At 39.6% G+C, this 21,441-nt stretch overlaps 1 protein-coding gene across 3 annotated transcripts in view; it reads left to right on the top strand.

Annotated features, from left to right (window-relative positions):
* Positions 1-21,441, top strand: part of SNTG1 (syntrophin gamma 1) — a 505,846-nt gene that overhangs the window by 411,554 nt on the left and 72,851 nt on the right. For all 3 annotated transcript variants that reach the window (XM_075826260.1, XM_075826258.1, XM_075826259.1), the window contains one exon: positions 6,618-6,748. In XM_075826260.1, coding sequence (XP_075682375.1) covers positions 6,618-6,748 — 131 coding nt within the window. The remainder of the gene's footprint in view (positions 1-6,617; positions 6,749-21,441) is intronic.

The raw sequence follows: 21,441 nt of genomic DNA, 5'->3' as shown, positions 1-21,441 counted from the left end.
GAATTTTATTTTTTTTAGGCTATGTTCACATCTGCGTCAGAAGCTCCGTTCAGAACTTCCATTGCAGATTCCGTAGCTTTTGATGGGGAAAATAGTGCTGCATGCAGAGCTATTTTTCCCCTTCTATACAATAGAAACATTAAAGGTTTTGTCCAGGCAGGGGGCGGTTTTCATACTGATGACCTATCCACAGGCTAGATCATCAGTAAATGATCGTGGGGATTCGACACCCAGACCGTGCACCTATTTGCTGTGCCGGCTGCCGGATTCCTCCATCGTTTTCTTGTGTTTTGTTTTCACGGCGTTCACCGCGCAGTAAAAACAACACATGAACCTTTTTCTGTGTGTGAATACGTGACGGAGATACCAAATTCATTGTTTTTTTTATGTTTTACCTTTTTTATAGAGAAAAAGCTATTTGTAAAAAATATTCATAGTCATAGTGTTTTCTTTTTTTCCTTAGATTGAGCTGTGTGAGGGCTAAGCTAGCTAGGCGAGCTGTAGTTCTTATTGGTACCATTTTGTGGTAAATGCGACTTTTGGATCACTTTTTGTTCCATTTTTTGAAGGAGCTAAAAAGACCAAAGACCAGCAATTCTGTGAATTTTTATTTTTTTACAGCTTTCGCCATGTGGGTTAGATAATATAATAGTTTGGACTTTTACAAACACGGCGATACCATATATTCTAATTGAAAACATTTTTAGTTTAAAAAAAACTTTGTTTAGCTGTTTTTTTTACTTTGTTTTTTAAGCCCCCCCCCCTTGTGGACTTGAATAAGTGATCGTTGGATCGCTTGCACAATATACTGCAATATTTATCTATTGCAGTATATTGTGTTTATTAGGCTTCTGGCAGGGCTTAATAGTAGCACAAAGATGGCAGACCTGGGGGCTTTCATTAGGTCCCCAGGCTGCCATAGCAACAATCGGCACCCCGCGATCACAGGCTGTAAGAGGGTTCCCCCATTTTCCAACAGCTTAAATGCCATGGTCGCTATCGACAGCGACATCTTAGTGGTTAAATGGCCAGGATAGAAGTAATCTCCGACACCCGCTAAGTATGGAGCGGGTTTAGACCGTGAGCCTTTTCCATACTCCCCCTTGGCGGTTACGTCACACGTTGTTTTATTGAAATTAAACCTTAAATTATTCAAATCTATGCATTTGAATATTTCAGTTTAGTAAAATGTTTTAGTAAATATGTTGCCCCTGTAGGACCTCTGATTATTGTTGAAGGTAGACAAGTTGTAAAACACCAGCTGTTCTTAAACTACAATTCAGTTTAAAGATTAAGGATTTTTTTCGCTTTGGGATAATTTTTTATTTTTAACTAATTAGTGAAGCACAAAAAATCTGCCAAGAGAGCATGAATATTTTAGTAAGACTTTGTCAAAATTTCATGAGTTTATCTACTTAGATTTGTGCAAAGACTTTCTAAGACATCTTCACTAGTTTACTTGTTGAGTAAGGGTTCCGTTGTTTTGACGGAATCAATAGCGCAGTCGACTATGGTATTGATTCCGTCAAAACAACGGAAACCTTACACAACTCACTATTTAAATCAATGTTGATGTAATCGGAAAACTATGGTTTCCGTTTGTTTCAGTTTGGATTCCGTTCATCTGTTCCCCTGACGGAAAGGTCCAACGGAACCCATGAATGGAGTCCTGACGCAGATGTGAACAAAGCCTAAGAGAGGAACAACCTCACTTGGGTGCACAAAACAGTGATGTCTAGTATCCAAATGTTGAACCAAATTTTGGATTTCTAAGCATCCAGTGTGACAAAATTAGTTACCACTACCTGGGAAAAAGCTAAATACAGATTTATGCAGGCTTTAGAAGTATAATAAGCCATACAATTATTTTAATTGCTCCCTCTAGTGGTGACCATGTTCTGCCAGCATCTATATATTAAATAAATTATGGTATACAGAGGGAGCTGGTTAATTAGAGCCTTTTAGTATAATAATGGCGCTCCAACCCCTACTACATCATATGATAGAGAGTAAGGTGTTGTGCATTGTTGCTAAACCTTCCTTTGTGGTTTTTTGAATCCTGCCATGACCATGTCTTCTCCATATATCCAACTATTTGCTAAGAACACAAGTTTATTTTAGGTTATTACTATACTTCGGTGCAATGCCACCATATTGCCTGTTAGTCTTATAATAAAATGTCATCATGCCACAATACACAGTGCTGTGAAAAAGTATTTGCCCCTCCCCTGATTTCTTCTATTTTTGCTAATTTATCACATTTAAATGTTTCATATCATCCAACTAACTTTAACCCCTTAATGACCAGCCTATTTTGGACCTTAATGACCAGGCTATTTTTTACGTTTTTCAATCGTAGCATTCCAAGAGCTATAACCTTCTTATTTTTGCGTCGACATAGCTGTATAAGGTCTTGTTTTTTGCGGGACAAGTTGTATTTTTTAATAGCACCATTTTTAGGTACATATTATTTATTGATTAACTTTTATTAACTTTTTTTGGGGGGGGAATAGAAAAAAATCTGAAATTTCGCCACTCTTTTTTGCGTCCTAAATCTACGCCGTTTACCGTGTGGTATAAATAATACAATAACTTTATTCAGCGAGTTGTTACGATTGCAACGATAGCAAATTTGTATAGTTTTTGTATGTTTTACTACTTTTACACAGTAAAAACGCTTTTTTCTCAAAATTATTTGGTTTTGTGTCTCCATATTTGAAGAGCCGTAACGTTTTTATTTTTTCGCCGATACGGTTGTATGAGGGCTTTTTTTTGCGGGGCGACTTGTAGTTTTTATTGGTACCATTTTGGAGTAAATGCGACTTTTTGATCACTTTTTATTACATTTTTTTAAAGTCAGTATTCACAGAAAACAGCAATTTTTCCATAGTTTTTTATTATTTTTTTTACGGCGTTCACCGTGCGGGTTAAATAATGTAATAGATTTATAGTCGGGGTCGTTACGGACGCGGCAATACCAAATATGTGTAACTTTTTAACTTTATTTTTTTTTTTTAATAGTAAAGCATTTTGTAAAGGGAAAAGCTGGGTTTTTCATTTTTTTTCACATTTTTTTTTTAAATTAACTTTATGAAACTTTTTTTTCACTTTTTTACTAGTCCCACTAGGGGACTTTAATATGCGATTCTGCGATCGCATTTATAATACACTGCAATACTTTTGTATTGCAGTGTATTACTGCCTGGCCGTTTAACACGGACAGGCATCTGCTAGGTCATGCCTGCGGCATGATCTAGCAGGCATTCACTCTAGGCAACCTGGGGGCCTTTATTAGACACCCGGCTGCCATTAGAGACACAGACACTCGGCGATCGTATCGCCGGGTGTCGGTGGGAGAGAGAGGGAGCTCCCTCCCTCTCTCCAAAACCACTCAGATGCGGTGCTTGCTATTGAGCACCGCATCTGAGGGGTTAAACGTGTGAGATCGATACTAATATCGATCTCACACGGCAGAGCAGGGACGCTCCCAGCCCTCAGCTGCCTCTAGCAGCTGAGAGCAGGGAGATCTGACAGTTCCCTGCTCTGTTTACTTATTCCGATGCCGCGACGTAAAAAGTCTATGGCATCGGAATAAGGCCCGTTAGTGACCGACGTAGAAACACGATGGGCCGGTCACTAACGGGTTAATATAAGATAAAGACAACGCAAATAAAAAAAAAATCAGCTTTTAAATTATAATTTCACTTATTGAGAATAAAGATTTATTTAAAACTTATTTCACCCATGTAAAAAGTAATTGCCATCCTAAACCTAATAACTGGTTGTGCCATCCTTGGCAGTAACAACTGCAATCAAACGTTTGCAATAATTTGCGGTAAGTCTTTTACTTCGCTGTGGAGGAATTTTGTCCCTCTCTTCTTTTCAGAATTTATTTTTAATTTGACTACATTGGGGGGTTTTCAATCATGAATTGCCTGTTTAATGTCTTGCTGAAGCATCTCAATGGAATTCAAGTCAAGACTTTGACTCGGCCACTCCAAAACTTTCATTTTTCTTCTTTTGAACCATTCAGACGCGGGCTTGCTTGTGTGCTTCGAGTCATTGCTGTACTAGATAACCCAACTATGCTTGAGCTTTAGGTCACAAACTGACTCTTCAGGATTGTGTTAGCTTTACACCAGATGTAACGAGACCCATTTCTTACAAAAAAGTTCCATCTTTCACTCATTAGTCTACAGAATATTATCCCAAAAGTCTTCGGGGTCATCTGGATGTTGTTTTTCTTTTCTTTTTTTTTTTAAAATGTGAGATGAGCCTGTGTGTTCTTTTTGGTCAGCAGTGGTTTGCGCCTTTGCAACTCTCCCATGGATTCAATTTTTGTTCAGTGTCTTTCTTATTGTGGAAACGTGTACATTTACCTTAACTGAGACAAATGAGGCCTGCAGTACTTAGATGTTCCTCTGGATTCTTTTGTGACCTCTTGGATGAGTCGTTGATTCACTCTCAGCTAAATTTTGGTAGGCCGACCATTACTAGGAAGTTTCACTACTCGTCCAACTTTTCTCCATTTGTGGATAATGGCTCTCACTGTGGTTCGCTGAAGTCCCAGAGCCTAAGCAATGCCTATGTAAAACTTTACAACCTGGTATCTTTCAATAACTTTGTTTGGCATCTGTATTTGAATCTCTTTAGAAAGTGACATCAGGTGCTGCTTTTTGAGACCTTCTAGTCTGCTTCACATTGACAGAAAGCTTCTATTTAAGTGAATTTTAGATTCAACATCTCTGGCAGTAATCATGTCTGGGTGTGGCTACTGAAATTTAACCCAATTTTCAATTGAATTTGGTTAACTTGTTGATTTAGTAGCTAAGGGGGCAATTACTTTTTCACATTGGGCCAGGTAGGCCTGAACATCATTTTGTCTTCAATAAATAAAATAATAATTTAACAACAGAATTTTGTTTTTACTTAGGTTATTTTGTCTAATATTAATAGTAGTTTAATGATCTAAAACATTCAAGTGTGACAAATATGCAAAAATAAAAGAGGTTGCAAAAGGGGCTAAAGCTTATATTCACAGCACTGAATTTAAGCCATTTTCTACCAATGAAAATAGGCACCGGCTTGCTTTTCACCCTTCAGTAGCCCTTCACCCTTTTCAAATATCAACCTGCTACTGTGGTTTAACATGCAGAAAATCTACCAAAACTTCTTCCTAAACACAGGAGTACAGATAAGCAAATCTTTAAAAATGTTCTTCTCCATTGACTTTCTTAAATATGAATCCCTCTGAGACCCTGTAAACCTAAAACCTGGTTACAATTTCGATATAAGCTTAGTTTCCCATTTTAAAACATGCCAAAGGACTGAGAAGGCAGTCACAGATATTTAACCATTCATTAAAAGTCTAGGTTCACTGTTTCTTTTGGTTAAGCCGCAATGCATGATGTTTATTGGACCTCTTTAGAGAAGCACCTACTGATGAAACCGATAAAAAGGATCAGAAATTTATGGCTAGCTTGCTAGTATAAAGAATATAAATACAATGGAATCTAAATGGAATTTCTGGGATTTTATAAAGATAAAATTACAGTACTGTATGTCAACTAAAGATTTTTATTCCTAGAAACCAAGTACATTATTTTTAGACCTCATAGACATGGCTATGTTACGGATAAAAGTTTTATAGATCTGTAATATGGGCCCATAACTACCTCAATGTGCTTCTGATTTTATACACTGCGTTTATTTCCTCACAGATTTATATGGACTCCATATTGCATAGGTATTTTCCCTTAAAAGTAATGGTTCATGGAGGCACCCTATGACTTATGGCTCTATTCTATATGAACAAGTGAGAGAAAAAAATCATGGCATGTAGCATTACTTGTTGTATTAAGGAAGTAATCTCCCTTAGAAGAGAATACAGTGCCTCATTAAGGAACTATAGAGTGGCAAATTAAGTTCCTGCTGGTTCATAATATGGACCTACAGGGTCTGTGCACACAACAATGCCATGCGCATAAACCCTTCTAGTAACAATGATCATGGAAATAGTGTCAATTTTCTATAATGAATACACAGAAAGATGTTCTAAACAAGTTAAAGGGGATCTGTCACTAGTTTAGTAATGCCCTATCTGTCACACTGATAATGCCAGCGAAAATTGTGTCCCAAAATGTTTATTATTTTAAAAGTTATGAGCTTTTTTCTAAATATGTAAATTAGGCTATACTTGACAAATGGACATCAACACCAGCGATTCTCCTGAGGTGGAGCCTCCTCACAGCCTCTGACGCTGTCCTATCCACATGAAGCTGCTTCACACAGTATGAGAGAGTGAGGCTGGAGGGAAGGGGGATCACTTAAAACAGCCATATCTTGGGCTGTGGACCACCTAGAACAGTGGTGTCATAATCTTTCATATGACACTAGGATCGCAGTTCTAGGTGTGAAACAACCGGAGATATCACCAGTTGAAACACAGTTGGGAATGGAAGCTGTATACTATATAATCACACTGTGTTACTGGGCAGGGAAGGGGGAGAAGCTGTATGCCTATTGGACAGCGTCATACAGAAAACATTACACCGCCCAGAGTGAAAAGAAAGAGTCTCTTCAAAGAGATTTATTGAAGTTTTGTATTTACGTTACAGGATACTTTATCATGTTCTTCATGGCCAGCATCACCTGGCCTCCGATGGGAAAAACGGTGGGGTGATCTGCGACTAATCCCACTGCTGCATTCAAGACTATCACAGCATATAACAGGAACAGATTTATGCAGGTAAAACAACGTAGTTCTTCAACTTTGTTTAAACGTATGAATTCAGTATCCTGGAAAATGAGATTGTGATATTGCCTTGAGAATATAATATAGTATGTGTACAAGTGTTTGTAGTTTACAATAGCAAAGCTAATTTCAGAACTGTCAAGGGATCATTTGGATTTGGATTGTTATTATTGAGCTGTAGTACAATGGAAGCCATAAAAGAAAATATGTCATACATGGTTAGGTTTCAATCTAAGCCCAGAGGGTGTGTGAATTCATTAAAATAATTATGTTTTATATTAAAATGTGCTGACTGATACATGCTCCCAAGTTATAGTTAGAAATTACAGCACACAGTATATTGTACTTTGTACAGTTTCATCATCTCTAGAGGGAAGCGTGTTGAAAACTGTTAGGTATTTTACTGGTTAGTGTATATTGCTTGATAATGGTATGATAAGATGGATTGCCCTGATGACTAAGTGAAAATTTCGGGCCTGGGCTGTATTCACATGCGCCGTTCTTTGTGTACTTTTTGGAAGTTTGTGAACACAGCTTGGGGCAGCAATGCTTCTAGTAGAGACTACCTCCACAATACAGCTTACAAAGGAGCATGCCCCGTATGAAATAAGAGGCATGTGGAGGTACTGTACAGTCCCATAGACCACTATGGGAAATATTTCACAGCTTTAAACAATTTGGAGGCTGCCCCAATATATTTTTGTTTTTGAGACTTAAAATTGGGTTGAGTAACTGTTTCAGTTGTTGTTGTTTGATTATATTTGAGAAAGGAATATGCGGTCTTCATGAATTTTTCTGAAATAATGAGGAAAGATTGATTATCATAGGAGATATTTATTGCTCCAATGCATGAGTAATTTAGTACAGTTTAATCTCAGGATAATCCTTCTCTAACTAAATCTGAAACAAAATACTTAGAGCCAGATGTCCTAAGACTGGCCTTTCATATGCCAGTCTTAATCAAAAGCCGTAGCTGCGATGTGAGTAAATTATTAAGAGGTGCACGCCTCTTAATAAATTAGTTGAAACTTGTGGTGTCTGTGAACTTGACTTTGAAATGATAGATTTTTGACGCAATTTACTTTCTGACGTAAAAGTTAATCCGCTTCTTTTTTAAAGTCTCTCCTTTTTATGTAAAAGTTCCGGATGAGGCATAAAAATAAGGCAAAACTTTAATAAATTAGGGATTTAGTCCCCCTTGACAACCATGTTTACAAAAGCAAACATTGCTTTGTAATCATTTACAATGCCTTAAACTGCTTATGATGGGAAAGTATATACATTAGACATTTGACTGTCCGGAAATGATTTTCATGCAAGACCAGTTTGAGTGTTTGTTTGAAATAGGGATTTTCTTCTCTTTTCACTGTGACATTACTGTTTTTTCTCAGTTGGGATTGGTGATTGCAGAAAGAGTTTGCAGGAGCATCACAATGTGCATTCGGTAATGCTAGAGAAGGTAAAAGATAAGCCAGCATGATTCCAGTCTAATTCTCTACAGACACATAACTGTAAGGCAATTATTTGCTCAGTGCTATTGATTGACAAGATACTCAAAAATATTGGGAACAAACATGTTTACTTAACCTTAGAATTGTTTTCCATACATTTCCTAACAACTTTTTGAGATAAGGTATTTTATAAAGATTTGTGTAGGGCAAGATGGGCCAAACTGTTAGCACTTCTAAAGAACAAATACAATAATTTTGACATTTACACATGGCCTGCCGTAAGTACTTACGAGAAATGGTGGAATCAATTTGTCAGGTTAAAGAAAATCTTTGGGAATCAGTGAAGAAACTTTATGAAATAGTTACACATCTACACAACCTGGTGGAACCAATTTGTTGGTGTGAGTAAATAAGCCCAATTCTTATCTTAGAGAACCTATGGAGAAGATAATTCTTAATAATTCACTTATCTTCAGTGCCTGCCACTATGAGCAAAATAATACTGAACAGCTCATTCATTAATGGGACTGTTCAATCTAGAGAAGAGAAATATACATTTCCAGCTGGCTACACAAGGCTGATCTTCATTCTATGCCTCTCTGACTCTATCATGCTTTGTCTTTCTTCTCATAGTTCTTTTCAATGCACACTGAAATGACAGACTAAGGAAAGGAACAAAATGTGGAACAGAAAATAATTAGATAAGTTGGCTGTGTTGATCGTGTAGGTACACTATGCACACTTCATGGCTAAAAACATGTTGGCACTACTTTTTACTAGTTGGCTATTGATAGAGGTTTGTAACTAAAGAGCTCACTGACTTTGAACATAAACCTGTCATAGCATGCCAACTTTCCAACAAGCCAACATGTCAAATTTCAGTCTTGTTAAAACTAGCCCAGTCAACTTTAAGTCCTTGCATTGTGAAGTGGAAACATCTAGGATCAACAAAAATGAATCTAATAAGTGGCAGGTCACACAAATTCACGTGACAGGACTGCCAAGTGCCAAGTGCCGACACATGTTGATCTGAGTCATCTAAAAATGGTAGCAATACTCAGCACCAAGAAACAATTTGTCTTTGGAAGCAGCATTTGCAAAAGAAGTGTTCAACAGGAGTTTTATGGATTAGATTTACATGATCGAACAACCATACGAATCTCTAAGATTACCATGCACAATCTCATCTGGCAATTTCATTTAACCCCTTCCCACAAAATCACTTACAGTTACGTGATGGGAACTGGTGTTTTAACGCATTCCCATGTAACTGTACGTGAAGGAGATGGAGCTAGCTCAGGAGCTCAGCCAGCACCATCACCGCCAGGTGCCAGCTGTATGTTACAGCTGGCACTCTGATGTAATGGCCAGGACCGGAGTCAGCCTCTGATCCGGCCGATTAACCCCTCAGATGCTGCGATCGATAGAGATCGCAGCATGTGAGGAGTTTTTAGCCACCGGCACCCCAGCAACGTGATCGCTGGGTTGCCAGTGACTGCAATGGCAACTGGAGGCCTAATACTGGCCTCCCGGTCTGCCAGCAACGGAAGCCTCCTATGCCCTGCTCGGCGGCGGGGCCTAAAAGGTTTCTGGTACTATCGGCAAGATGGCGCCAGCTCAGCTTCCAGCTCAGAAGCTGAGCCGGCGTCATCAGCAGTGTAACGGCACCCCACTGTAACGGCAGGAACCGGAGCTAGCTCTGATTCAAGCTATTAACCCCTTCGATGCCGCGATCCAATGCAAATGCTGCATCTTAGCGGTTTGTAGCAAATCGGCAGCCAGCCATGCGACCGCTACTATTGCAACAGGAGGCCTAACAATGGCCTCTTGTCTGCCATTACGGAAGCTGATTAGGCCCCATCCGGAGGTGGAGCCTGATCGGCTTGCTGTCAGTGAACAACTGACAGTTCTAATAAATTGCACTACATAGGTAGTGCAATGTATTAGAACATCAAACAAACAGTTGGAGCCTCAAGTACCCTAGTGGGACGAAAGAAAAGTGTAAAAAAAAGTGTAAAAAAAGTAAAAATAAAAGTTGTACAAAATACAATAAAAGTTTCAAGTAATAAAATAAAACGCAATCGCCCTTTTTCCCTTATTAAGTCATTTATTATTGAAAAAAAATAATAAAGCCATACATATTTGGTATTGCTGCAACCGTAACGACCTGAACTATAAAAATATTATTATTATTTATCCCGCACAGTAAAAAAAAACTTAAAAATATTGCCATAATTGCTTTTTTTTTGGTCACTTTGTCTTCCAAAAATTGAAATAAAAAGTGATCAAAAAGTTGCATGTATCCAAAAATGGTACCTATAAAAGCCATAACTCGTCCCGCAAAAAACAAGCCCTCATACAGCTCCGTCGACAAAAAAATAAAAAAGTTATGGCTCTCACAACATGGCGACAGAAAAAATACACTCTTTACAAAAGTAATTTTATTGTGCAAAAAGTTGTAAAACATAAAAAGTGCTATAAATTAGGTATCGCCGGAATTGAACTAAAAAAATATGCCACAAGCTGGGCACAACATATTTGCCACTGAAATGGCATATCTAGGGAAAAATGTTAATTTTTACTTTTCACCTTCTGGTGAAAATGCTTACTACACCCCTTAATAAATGCCTTGAAGGGTGCAGTTTTCAAAATGGGGTCACTTCTCAGGGGTTTATTTTATTATTTCACATTAGAGCCTCTGCAATTGTGAACCAATACTTTCTAAATAGCCAAATTAGGCCTCAATTTTACATGGTACTCTTTCACTCCTGAGCCTGGTCGAATGTCCAGGCAAAAGACTAGGGCCACATGTAGGGTGTTTCTAAAACCGGGAAACACAGCATAATAATTAGAGAGCTGTCTTGTTATGGTGGCACAAGCTGGGCACCACATGTTGGCATATCTATGGAAAAAATCCCTTTTTCACTCTGCAACATCGAGTGCACACTAATTTCTGACAAACACCTGTGGGGTTAATATGCTCGCTTCTCCCCTAGGTGAATACCTTGAGGGGTGTTGTTTTCAAAATGGGGTCACTTCTGGGGGGATCCACTGTTTTGGTCCCACAGGGGCTTTGCAAATGTGACATAGCACCCAGAAACCAATCCAGCAAAATCTGTACTCCAAAAGCAAATGGCGCTCCTTCCCTTCTGAGCCCCACTTTGTTCCCAAACAGCAGTTTATGACCACATATGGGGAATTGTCGTACTCGGTAGAAATTGCTTTACAAGTGTTGGGGTTTTTTTTTCCCTTTATTTGTTGAGAAAATGATAAAATTTTAGCTAAAACTATGTCTTATTGAAGAAAAAGTTTTTTTTTTTATTTTCACTGCCCAATTCTAATAAAATCTATGAAACACCTGTGGTGTCAAAATGCTCACTACACCCCTAGATGAATTCCTCAAGGGGTGTAGTTTTGTGAATGGAGTCACTATTGGGGAGTTTCCCCTGTACTGGTACCTTAGGGGCTTTGTGAAAGTGAAATGGTGCAGAGAAACCAATCCAGCAAAAATTCTGATCCTTGCCATGTGCCCAAACAGCAGTTTTTTGACCACATATGGGGTATTTCCCTTCTAAGCCCTGCCGTCTGTCCAAACAGCCATTTATGACCACATGTGGGGCATTGTTTTACTCGGGAGAAATTGATTGATTTACAAATGTTGTGGTGCTTTTTCTCCTTTAGTCCTTGTGGAAATGAGAAAAAATTAGCTAAACCTACATTTTCTTTGAAATAATGTAGATTTTCATTTTCACGACCTACTTCCAATAATTTCTGCAAAAGACCTGCGGGGTCAAAATGCCCACTATACCCCTAGATAATTTCCTCAAGGGGTTTAGTTTCCAAAATGGGGTCCCTTTTGGGGGATTTCCACTGTTTTGGCACCGCAAGAGCCCTTCAAACCTGACATGGTGCCCAAAATATTTTCGAATAAAAAGAAGGCCCCAAAATCCACTAGGTGCTCCTTTGCTTCTGAGGACTGTGCTTCAGTCCATTAGCACAGGCGTTTTTTACGTCCGTTTTTGGAGCTGTTTTTATTAGTCTATGAGAAAACGGCTCCAAAAACGTCCCATGTAGTGTCCTGCACTTCTTTTGATGAGCCGTCATTTTCCGCGCCGTATTTAGACAGCGACGCGTAAAATAACAGCTCTTCTGCACAGAACATCATAAGACCCATTGCAAGCAATGGGCAGATGTTTGCCGATGTATTGGAGCCGTCTTTTCAGGCGTAATTCGAGGCGTAAAACGCCTCCATTACGCCTGAAAAGTGGTCGTGTGCACATACCCTTTAGGGTTAAAAAACTTTCTAAATGCTGTTTTGAATACTTTGATGGGTGAAGTTTTTAAGCTGGGGTGACTTATCGGGGGTTTCTAATATATAAGGCGCTAAAAGCCTGCTTCACAACTGAACTTGCCCCTGTAAAAATAGCCTTTTGACATTTTCTTGAAAATGTGAGAAATTGCTGCTAAAATTCTAAGCCTTGTAATGTCCTAGAAAATAAAAGGATGTTCAAAAAACGATGCCAATCTAAAGTAGACATATGGGGGATGTTAATTAGCAACAATTTTGTGTGGTGTAACTGCCTAACTTACAAGCAGATACATTTAAATGTAGAAAAATTATAATGTTTGCAATTTTTTGCTAAATTGTTTTTCACAATTAAATACTGAATGTGTCAAGCAAATTTTGCCAGTAACATAAAGTCCAATGTGTCACGAGAAAACAATCTCAGAATCGCTTAGATAGGTAAAAGCATTCTGAAGTTATTACCATATAAAGTGAAGCATGTCACATTTGAAAAAAGTGGCCAAAGAGGGAGGGGGTTAATGAACTTTGGCTATTGATAACATGTTTGGTTTACTATAACTGTAAACGCTATGGCTGTTTTTATTTTTGATGGAAATCCTCATATGGTTTTCCTGGCAGACCAGTGATAATAGGGACTAAAACAAATTGTATCTTTATATTTTTCATAAAGCGTCATAATGGAGGGGGGTATTCATACATTTTTCTCACAAATTATACATGTTAAAATATATTTGACCAAACATTTCACAAACAAAAGTGTGATAGAAAAAAGAACAAAGTAGGGTTGAAATATAACATAGAAACGGATGCAAGTAATCTATAGAATTTTTGTGGGAGATGCATTTCTGGCAGCATAGGCTCAGACTACATGCTTTCCTGCGTGCAGTTTGGCCCTAATACAAAGAACAAAAGGCCTATACTAATGTTTTTCTTTCCTACAGCTCCATAATGTGCTATATCAAGAGTGTCCAAAGAAGAAAGACATTTTAAACTAATAAGAATGATAAAAAAAAAAAGCAAAATTGGAGAAAGAACAGCAATTATATTAGGCAATGAACTGCATTTTATAGAAATTTCCATATGAATACTGTGAACAAATCTAGGTGAAAATATGGCAAAAATGTGTGAATTTTAAAGAAATACTTCAAAGTCTAAAAAGGAGCTGGTTTTCCCTTAAAGGGAACCTGTCACCAGCATTTTATCTATTGAACTCTACTTACCCTTCTTTGGCTGCTGCTCTCAAAAGTTCATTGCCATTATCCCCTCTCCTAAACTCCTTCTCCGATCGTAAATAACGGTCTGCAAATATTTTGTACCTTTTATGGTAATAATCCGGAAGTCTCATTCGTTCCTCTTCTTATGCCCGCCCACCGCCAAAGACTAGCCCGCCCTGAATGCCAAAATCTCATCTGAGATTGCGCGCATGCGCCAGTCATGTATGGTCCGACACCCTTCCCTGCTTCATCCGGGCCTCAAATCTAGTTACTGCGCATTCACCGCTATGGTGTCCTATTGTGTGCATGCACCAGAACAGGACATCGATGTGGGATTTCGTGTGTGCTGGGGGGAGGCGATGAGCTGTCAATCAGAATTAAGGAGGCCGGGTAAACTGGGAAAGGCTAGAGGAATGAATATATGACTGTTTTCATACGAAGATATGACTCTATTATGTTCATTAGAATATGGTGCACAGGACTAAACAAACTGAATACTAAAGGTACAGAGCCGACTTAGAAGATAATTATAGGTTACATAAAAATTATTTTTCACCCACTTCCACCAGGTATTGCCGGTTTAATAGGTGAAAAGCTGGTGACAGGTTCCCTTTAAGTCTTTCTAAATTCAAATTTTATTTTAGCATTCACCATGTATAATTTGTGTTATTTAATTGTCATTGTAGGTTTTTATGCACAATTTGTGATATAAATATTAATAATATTTCGTTTTCATTGACATAACTGAGATTTATTTGGCTTATTTAATCCATTTAGTCTTCCAAGTATATGGATTTTACAATGTTTCTGAACCTAAACAATAATTTTCACTATAGAAAGTAGAAAATACCTCACAGTGAAGGAAGCTTGCAAAACGACCATATGTTGTGTATTAATTAGCATATAGTCCCTTGATAAAATGCTTAAAACAGGAACACCTGGATACATTACTTAGAATTCTACAGACATTAATAACAAAAGAGACCACACACGACCATCTAGCCTAAATATAAAAAAGTCATTAAATTCAAATTAGCATATTGTTAGGCAATAAACCAGCAAAAATATTATGTTGGCCTCAGCAGAAACATCTTATGATAAACAACAGTGACGTTCATTTAGCAGTTATGTAAAAGATATTATACAGATGTAGCCATCTTTATCTTGACTCTGATAACTTGCTGCCGCGTGATATTACAAAACAAAAGCCATTGAAAAGCCATTGAAAAAATCAAGAAAAAAGATCTTTCCACTGTGTATTTAATGCGTTAAAAGTAAATGGTACAATAAACAAAACGTATTCCTGAGGTATTGAAATAGTCTATGGATTCTTTAGCAGTCTGCGTTTTTACATACTACTCCTTTAGTACTTTTTCTGGGTGCATGATGACAACACATTAATAATTTTGGATATACAAAGCAGTGTGCTCCCTTTTTTAAGTGCTAGTAAGTGTCCCCTTTACTGGTTCCATTTTTACTTAGTGCAGTTTTCCATGTCACTGTAGTAGCAATGTAAACGACTAGTGAAGTAATATAGTGAAGTGATATAAAACTCAGCATTTATTCAGGTATAGGATAAAATAAAGTTCCACATCTCAAATTAAGTCTGATCTACAGTACGTATCTTGATTCTATTTGGGTCCATTCGGGTTTTGATTTTAATAAAAATAAACACGGGAACACTGGGAACAGGAAAACACTAAGGGACCATTTGCAAGACAGACAAGGGAAAACTACAACGCTTAGGCAGGGAGTGGAGGGGTGGAGCCTTTCTTATAGTCCAGGATGAACAGGGGTTAATTAGGGCCCTTTAAGGCTGGAGCCGAGCGCGCGCCCGCACTTTAACAGAAACAGCAGGGCTGGTTCGCCTCGAGTGCTGATGTCTCCTAGGAGGGAGACGCCGGCAGGAAGTAAACGGACTGTGTTTGCGGGCGTCGCCAGGTAAGGAACGGTGGTGGTCTGCGACCACGGCTGTCACAGCGAGCATGCAGATTAGCAGTGCCTATGTTTTTTGGGCTGTTGTCATATTTGATATACAGTAGCTAAGATACTGATTTAGTCTATCAACATAGTGATTATTTAAAGATGAGGCCAATAAACTGTACAATTCCGACCACAATGTACCTCCTACTACTTCCTATGGGTTAAAAGTTGCATGTGCAGTTGGAGATTTTGGGACTTTTTTGCCATAAGGAATAATTGAAGTTCTATAAGCATGGAGTTAATTTTTGTTGGTTCTACCACTTAAAGCTAATGTTATTGCAAACACTATAAAAACTCAAAAAACAGTTATAATGCGGGCTGGGCACTGTTTGCAACAAAAACATCCCCCCATCATTTACCACAAAGGCAGCTCCATATCATGAACCATACACAAGAGAAAAAGCAGAGCTTATAGCCAAATTTCTAAAAATGTAAATATTCTATTGAACACATATAACAAACAATGTATTAAACACATACATAAGGACAAGACTCCAGTAAGATAGATGGAGCAAATGGTCAAAAAGACTGAGTTATATATATATATAAATGCTGTGGGCTAAAATTAATAATTTAATGGGTTTTGTATTTAGATGAAGGATGGGTTCCCTATTCCTAGTACATAATCCCCATACATATTGGATTCTATGGTACAGAGAAGAGGGAGGGGAAGCTAGAATAAAGTGTCAGTGCATCAATCCATAATAGGTAACCCTAGCCTTACCCATAGCAACAGCACTGAGGGAGCACTGGAAGCGAAAAGCGCGTTGGGGTCTATGTGGAGGAGCAAGTACCGAGTTACTCTTTTGCTGTTGCTGAACCATAGCACAAAGATGTTATGCATTTCTAAGAGTAAAAGTTCACATCATGCATAAACGTAGACACATTTTGCTGATCAGGAAGCCTTGGAAGATTTGGTGAGCACAGGGGTCTTTTGAAGAATATTGTACAAATCGTGGTAAATAGGGCATAATAAGTATAATAGGTGGTACCCCTCAAGGAGTGGCAAGCTCTTTTGCAACAGACGTCTAGAGACTATGCTACACTCCTTGAGATATCCTCTTGTGTTAGTGCACGCAACAGAGCTTTCCGTTAATTTTTGTATGCCTGCTAATATTATACTATTCTATGTATTTTGTTACCTATTAATCTATTAGGCTTTTATATACTGTATATTTAAATAAATATGTATACATATATATATATATATATTTCAAATAGATAGGAAAAACACAGCACTCAAGGCAAACTGAACATCAGGCCATGTGCACGTTACCAGTAAAAGGATGAATCAACTCCTTGGAATGGAATAACAGGAACAGCAGACAAGTAACAGCACCAGGTCTTCAATGTTGGGGAGATGTTGGTTTATTCACCACCAGGTGGAAAGAATGAGCAACGTTTCGGTTCACACCTGAACCTTTCTCAAGCTTTCTTCAGGTGTGAACCGAAACGTTGCTCATTCTTTCCACCTGGTAGTGAAAAAACCAACATCTCCCCAACATTGAAGTCCTGGTGCTGTTACTTGTCTGCTGTTCCTGTTATGTATATATATATATATATATATATATATATATATATATATATACACACACTACCATTCAGAAGTTTGGGGTCACCCAGACAATTTTGTGTTTTCCATGAAAACTCACACTTATATTTATCAAATGAGTTGCAAAATGACTAGAAAATATAGTCAAGACATTGACAAGGTTAGAAATAATGATTTTTATTTCAAATAATAATTTTCTCCTTCAAATTTTGCTTTCGTCAAAGAATGCTCCATTTGCAGCAATTACAGCATTGCAGACCTTTGGCATTCTAGCTGTTAATTTGCTGAGGTAATCGGGAGAAATTTCACCCCATGCTTCCAGAAGCCCCTCCCACAAATTGGATTGGCTTGATGGGCACTTCTTGCGTACCATACGGTCAAGCTGCTCCCACAACAGCTCTATGGGGTTGAGATCTGTTGACTGCGCTGAACACTCCATTACAGATAGAATACCAGCTGCCTGCTTCTTCCCTAAATAGTTCTTGCATAATTTGGAGGTGTGCTTTGGGTCAATGTCCTGTTGTAGGATGAAATTGGCTCCAATCAAGCGCTGTCCACAGGGTGTGGCATGGCGTTGCAAAATGGAGTGATAGCTTTCCTTATTCAAAATCCCTTTTACCTTGTACAAATCTCCCACTTTACCATCACCAAAGCAACCCCAGACCATCACATTACCTCCACCATGCTTGACAGATGGCATCAGGCACTCTTCCAGCATCTTTTCAGTTGTTCTGCATCTCACAAATGTTCTTTTGTGTGATCAAAACACCTCAAACTTCGATTTGTCTGTCCATAACACTTTTTTCCAATCTTCCTCTGTCCAATGTCTGTGTGCTTTTGCCCATATTAATCTTTTCCTTTTATTAGCCAGTCTCAGATATGGCTTTTTCTTTGCCGCTCTGCCCTGAAGGCCAGCATCCCGGAGTCGCCTCTTCACTGTAGACGTTGACACTGGCGTTTTGCGGGTACTATTTAATGAAGCTGCCAGTTGAGGACCTGTGAGGCGTCTATTTCTCAAACTAGAGACTCTAATGTACTTGTCTTGTTGCTCAGTTGTGCAGCGGGGCCTCCCACTTCTCTTTCTACTCTGGTTAGAGCCTGTTTGTGCTGTCCTCTGAAGGGAGTAGTACACACCGTTGTAGGAAATCTTCAGTTTCTTGGCAATTTCTCGCATGGAATAGCCTTCATTTCTAAGAACAAGAATAGACTGTCGAATTTCACATGAAAGCTCTCTTTTTCTAGCCATTTTGAGAGTTTAATCGAACCCACAAATGTAATGCTCCAGATTCTCAACTAGCTCAAAGGAAGGTCAGTTTTATAGCTCCTCTAAACAGCAAAACTGTTTACAGCGGTGCTAACATAATTGCAGAAGGGTTTTCAATTGTTTTCTAATCATCCATTAGCCTTCTAACACAGTTAGCAAACACAATGTACCATTAGAACACTGGAGTGATGGTTGCTGGAAATGGGCCTCTATACACCTATGTAGATATTGCATTAAAACCAGAAGTTTGCAGCTAGAATAGTCATTTAGCACATTAACAATGTATAGAGTGTATTTCTGATTAATTTAATGTTATCTTCATTGAAAAAAACTGTTCTTTTCTTTCAAAAATAAGGAAATTTCTAAGTGACCCTAAACTTATTGAACGGTAGTGTGTAGAGATGAGCGAACTTATGAAAAGTTTGGTTCGGCTAGTTCGCCGAATTTCACGAAAATTTTGAGTCGGACCGAACTAGTTCTGACCGAACCTGTAATTTCTGTGCGCCGAGCATGGTACTGTCCAGGGTGCTGAAAGAGTTAATGGGCTGCACTAACACTTTCAGCAACCTTGACAGTACATGCTCGGCGCACGGAAAATACAATTTTAATGTAATAAAAAAAAAATAATACGTTCATACTTACATTCCTCCTGTCCGGCCTCCAGCAATGACGTTTCATCCATGTCGCCGCTGCAGCCAATCACAGGCTGTAGTGGCGGTCACGCACGTCAGGATGACATCAGAAGGCCGGCCTCCAGGGATGACGCTTCATCCCACTTGACCGCCTCTGCAGCCAATCACAGGCTGCAGCGGCCTCTGCAGCCAATCACAGGCTGCAGCGGCCTCTGCAGCCAATCACACGCTCCTCTCCTGAAATACTCTGTGCTGCGCTGCCTTAAACTCTGTGGACAGGTCAGGATCCTGTTTCTTTTAAATGCTGCTGGGGAACCCGCTCGATCCACTATATAAGGCTGCGCTACAGTGCAGCATTTAAAAGAAACAGGATCCTGACCTGTCCACAGAGTTTAAGGCAGCACAGAGTATTTCAGGAGATGAGCGTGCAGATTCAGTACTGCTGTGAACTCTGCTCTTACCATTACGTAGCTCTCAGTCTGTTACCTCTCCTCCACTCCTGTCCTCAATAACATCTTCACATGATTGGCAAGTCACCACGTAATGGTAAGAGCAGAGTTCACAGCAGCACAGAGTATTTCAGGAGATGAGCGTGTGGATCTTGTGCGGGGTGGTGACTTGCCAATCATGTGAAGGTGTTATTGAGGACAGGAGTGGAGGAGAGGTAACAGAATGAGCTACGTAATGGTAAGAGCAGAGTTCACAGCAGCACAGAGTATTTCAGGAGAGGAGCGTGCAGATTCTGTGCTGCTGTGAACTCTGCTCTTACCATTACGTAGCTCAGTCTGTTACCTCTCCTCCACTCCTGTCCTCAATAACACCTTCACATGATTGGCAAGTCACCACCCTGCACAAGATCCGCACGCTCATCTCCTGAAATACTCTGTGCTGCTGTGAACTCTGCTCTTACCATTACGTGGTGACTTGCCAATCATGTGAAGGTGTTATTGAGGACAGGAGTGGAGGAGAGGTAACAGACTGAGAGCTACGTAATGGTAAGAGCAGAGTTCACAGCAGCACTGAATCTGCACACTCATCTCCTGAAATACACTGTGCTGTCTTAAACTCTGTGGACAGGTCAGGATCCTGTTTCTTTTAAATGCTGCACTGTAGCGCAGCCTTATATAGTGGATCGAGCGGGTTCCCCAGCAGAATTTAAAAGAAACAGGATCCTGACCTGTGCACAGAGTTTAAGGCAGCACAGAGTATTTCAGGAGATGAGCACGGCCGGCCACGGGCAGCCGGTCGTTTTTCCGAGCCGTGCCACCATTATAAAGTATAGGAGCACGGCCCGTAAAATAAAAAAAATAGAACATGTTCTATCTTTTTAACGGCACGGGCACCTTCCCGTGAGAAAACGGGAAGGTACCCGTGGCTAACAGAAGTCTATGGGCCCGCTATTTCGGGTCGTAACTACTAAGCACACTGTTTATGTATTGCTTTGTTTGGTATAATATTAAGTAAAGTTACATTGTTATTTACTAAGGCTACATTATGACAGTGAATAAAAATGGGCATTAAAAACTGATCAACTGTCAGTTTTTCATGGCCGTTTTGCATCAGCGTGTCTCCAAATTTTCATCAATTTCCATTCCGTCTGTACGTTCTTAATGGCCTTTTGACATCCGTTTTACATCAGTTTTTCATGGCCGTTATAAAAATTGATGAATTTCATTTGTCAGGCTTTTTTTGTCCCAACCCCTTGAAAACACCCAAAGGAAGGTCATTGTCATGATTGTTTCACAGCTCCGCTGTAGATGATGGCACACAGACCCCCGTAGATAATGCCACACAGACCCCCTGTATATGATGCCACAGAGACCCCTGTATATGATGCCACACAGACCCCCTGTATATGATGCCATACAGACCCCCTATATATGATGCCACACAGACCCGCCCTGTAGATGATGCCACACAGACCCCCTGTAGATGATGGCACACAGCCCCCTGTAGATGATGGCACACAGCCCCCTGTAGAGGATGGCACACAGCCCCAGCCCCCATAGATGATAGCACACAGCCCCCTGTAGATGATGGCACACAGCCCCCCTGTAGATGATGGCACACAGCCCCTCTGTAGATGTTGGTACAAAACCCCCCTGCAGATGATGGCACACAGGCCCCCTGTAGATGATGGCACACAGCCGCCCCCCGTAGATGATGGCACACAGCCCGCTGTAGATGATGGCACACAGGCCCCCTGTAGATGATGGCACACAGCCCCCCCCGTAGATGATGGCACACAGCCCCCTGTAGATGATGGCACACAGGCCCCCTGTAGA

The sequence above is a fragment of the Rhinoderma darwinii genome, chromosome 5 (assembly GCF_050947455.1).
Source record: "Rhinoderma darwinii isolate aRhiDar2 chromosome 5, aRhiDar2.hap1, whole genome shotgun sequence".
NCBI classification, from domain to species: Eukaryota; Metazoa; Chordata; class Amphibia; order Anura; family Rhinodermatidae; genus Rhinoderma; species Rhinoderma darwinii.
Note: the sequence above shows the minus strand (reverse complement) of the source record. Positions and strands in the feature narration are given on the sequence as shown.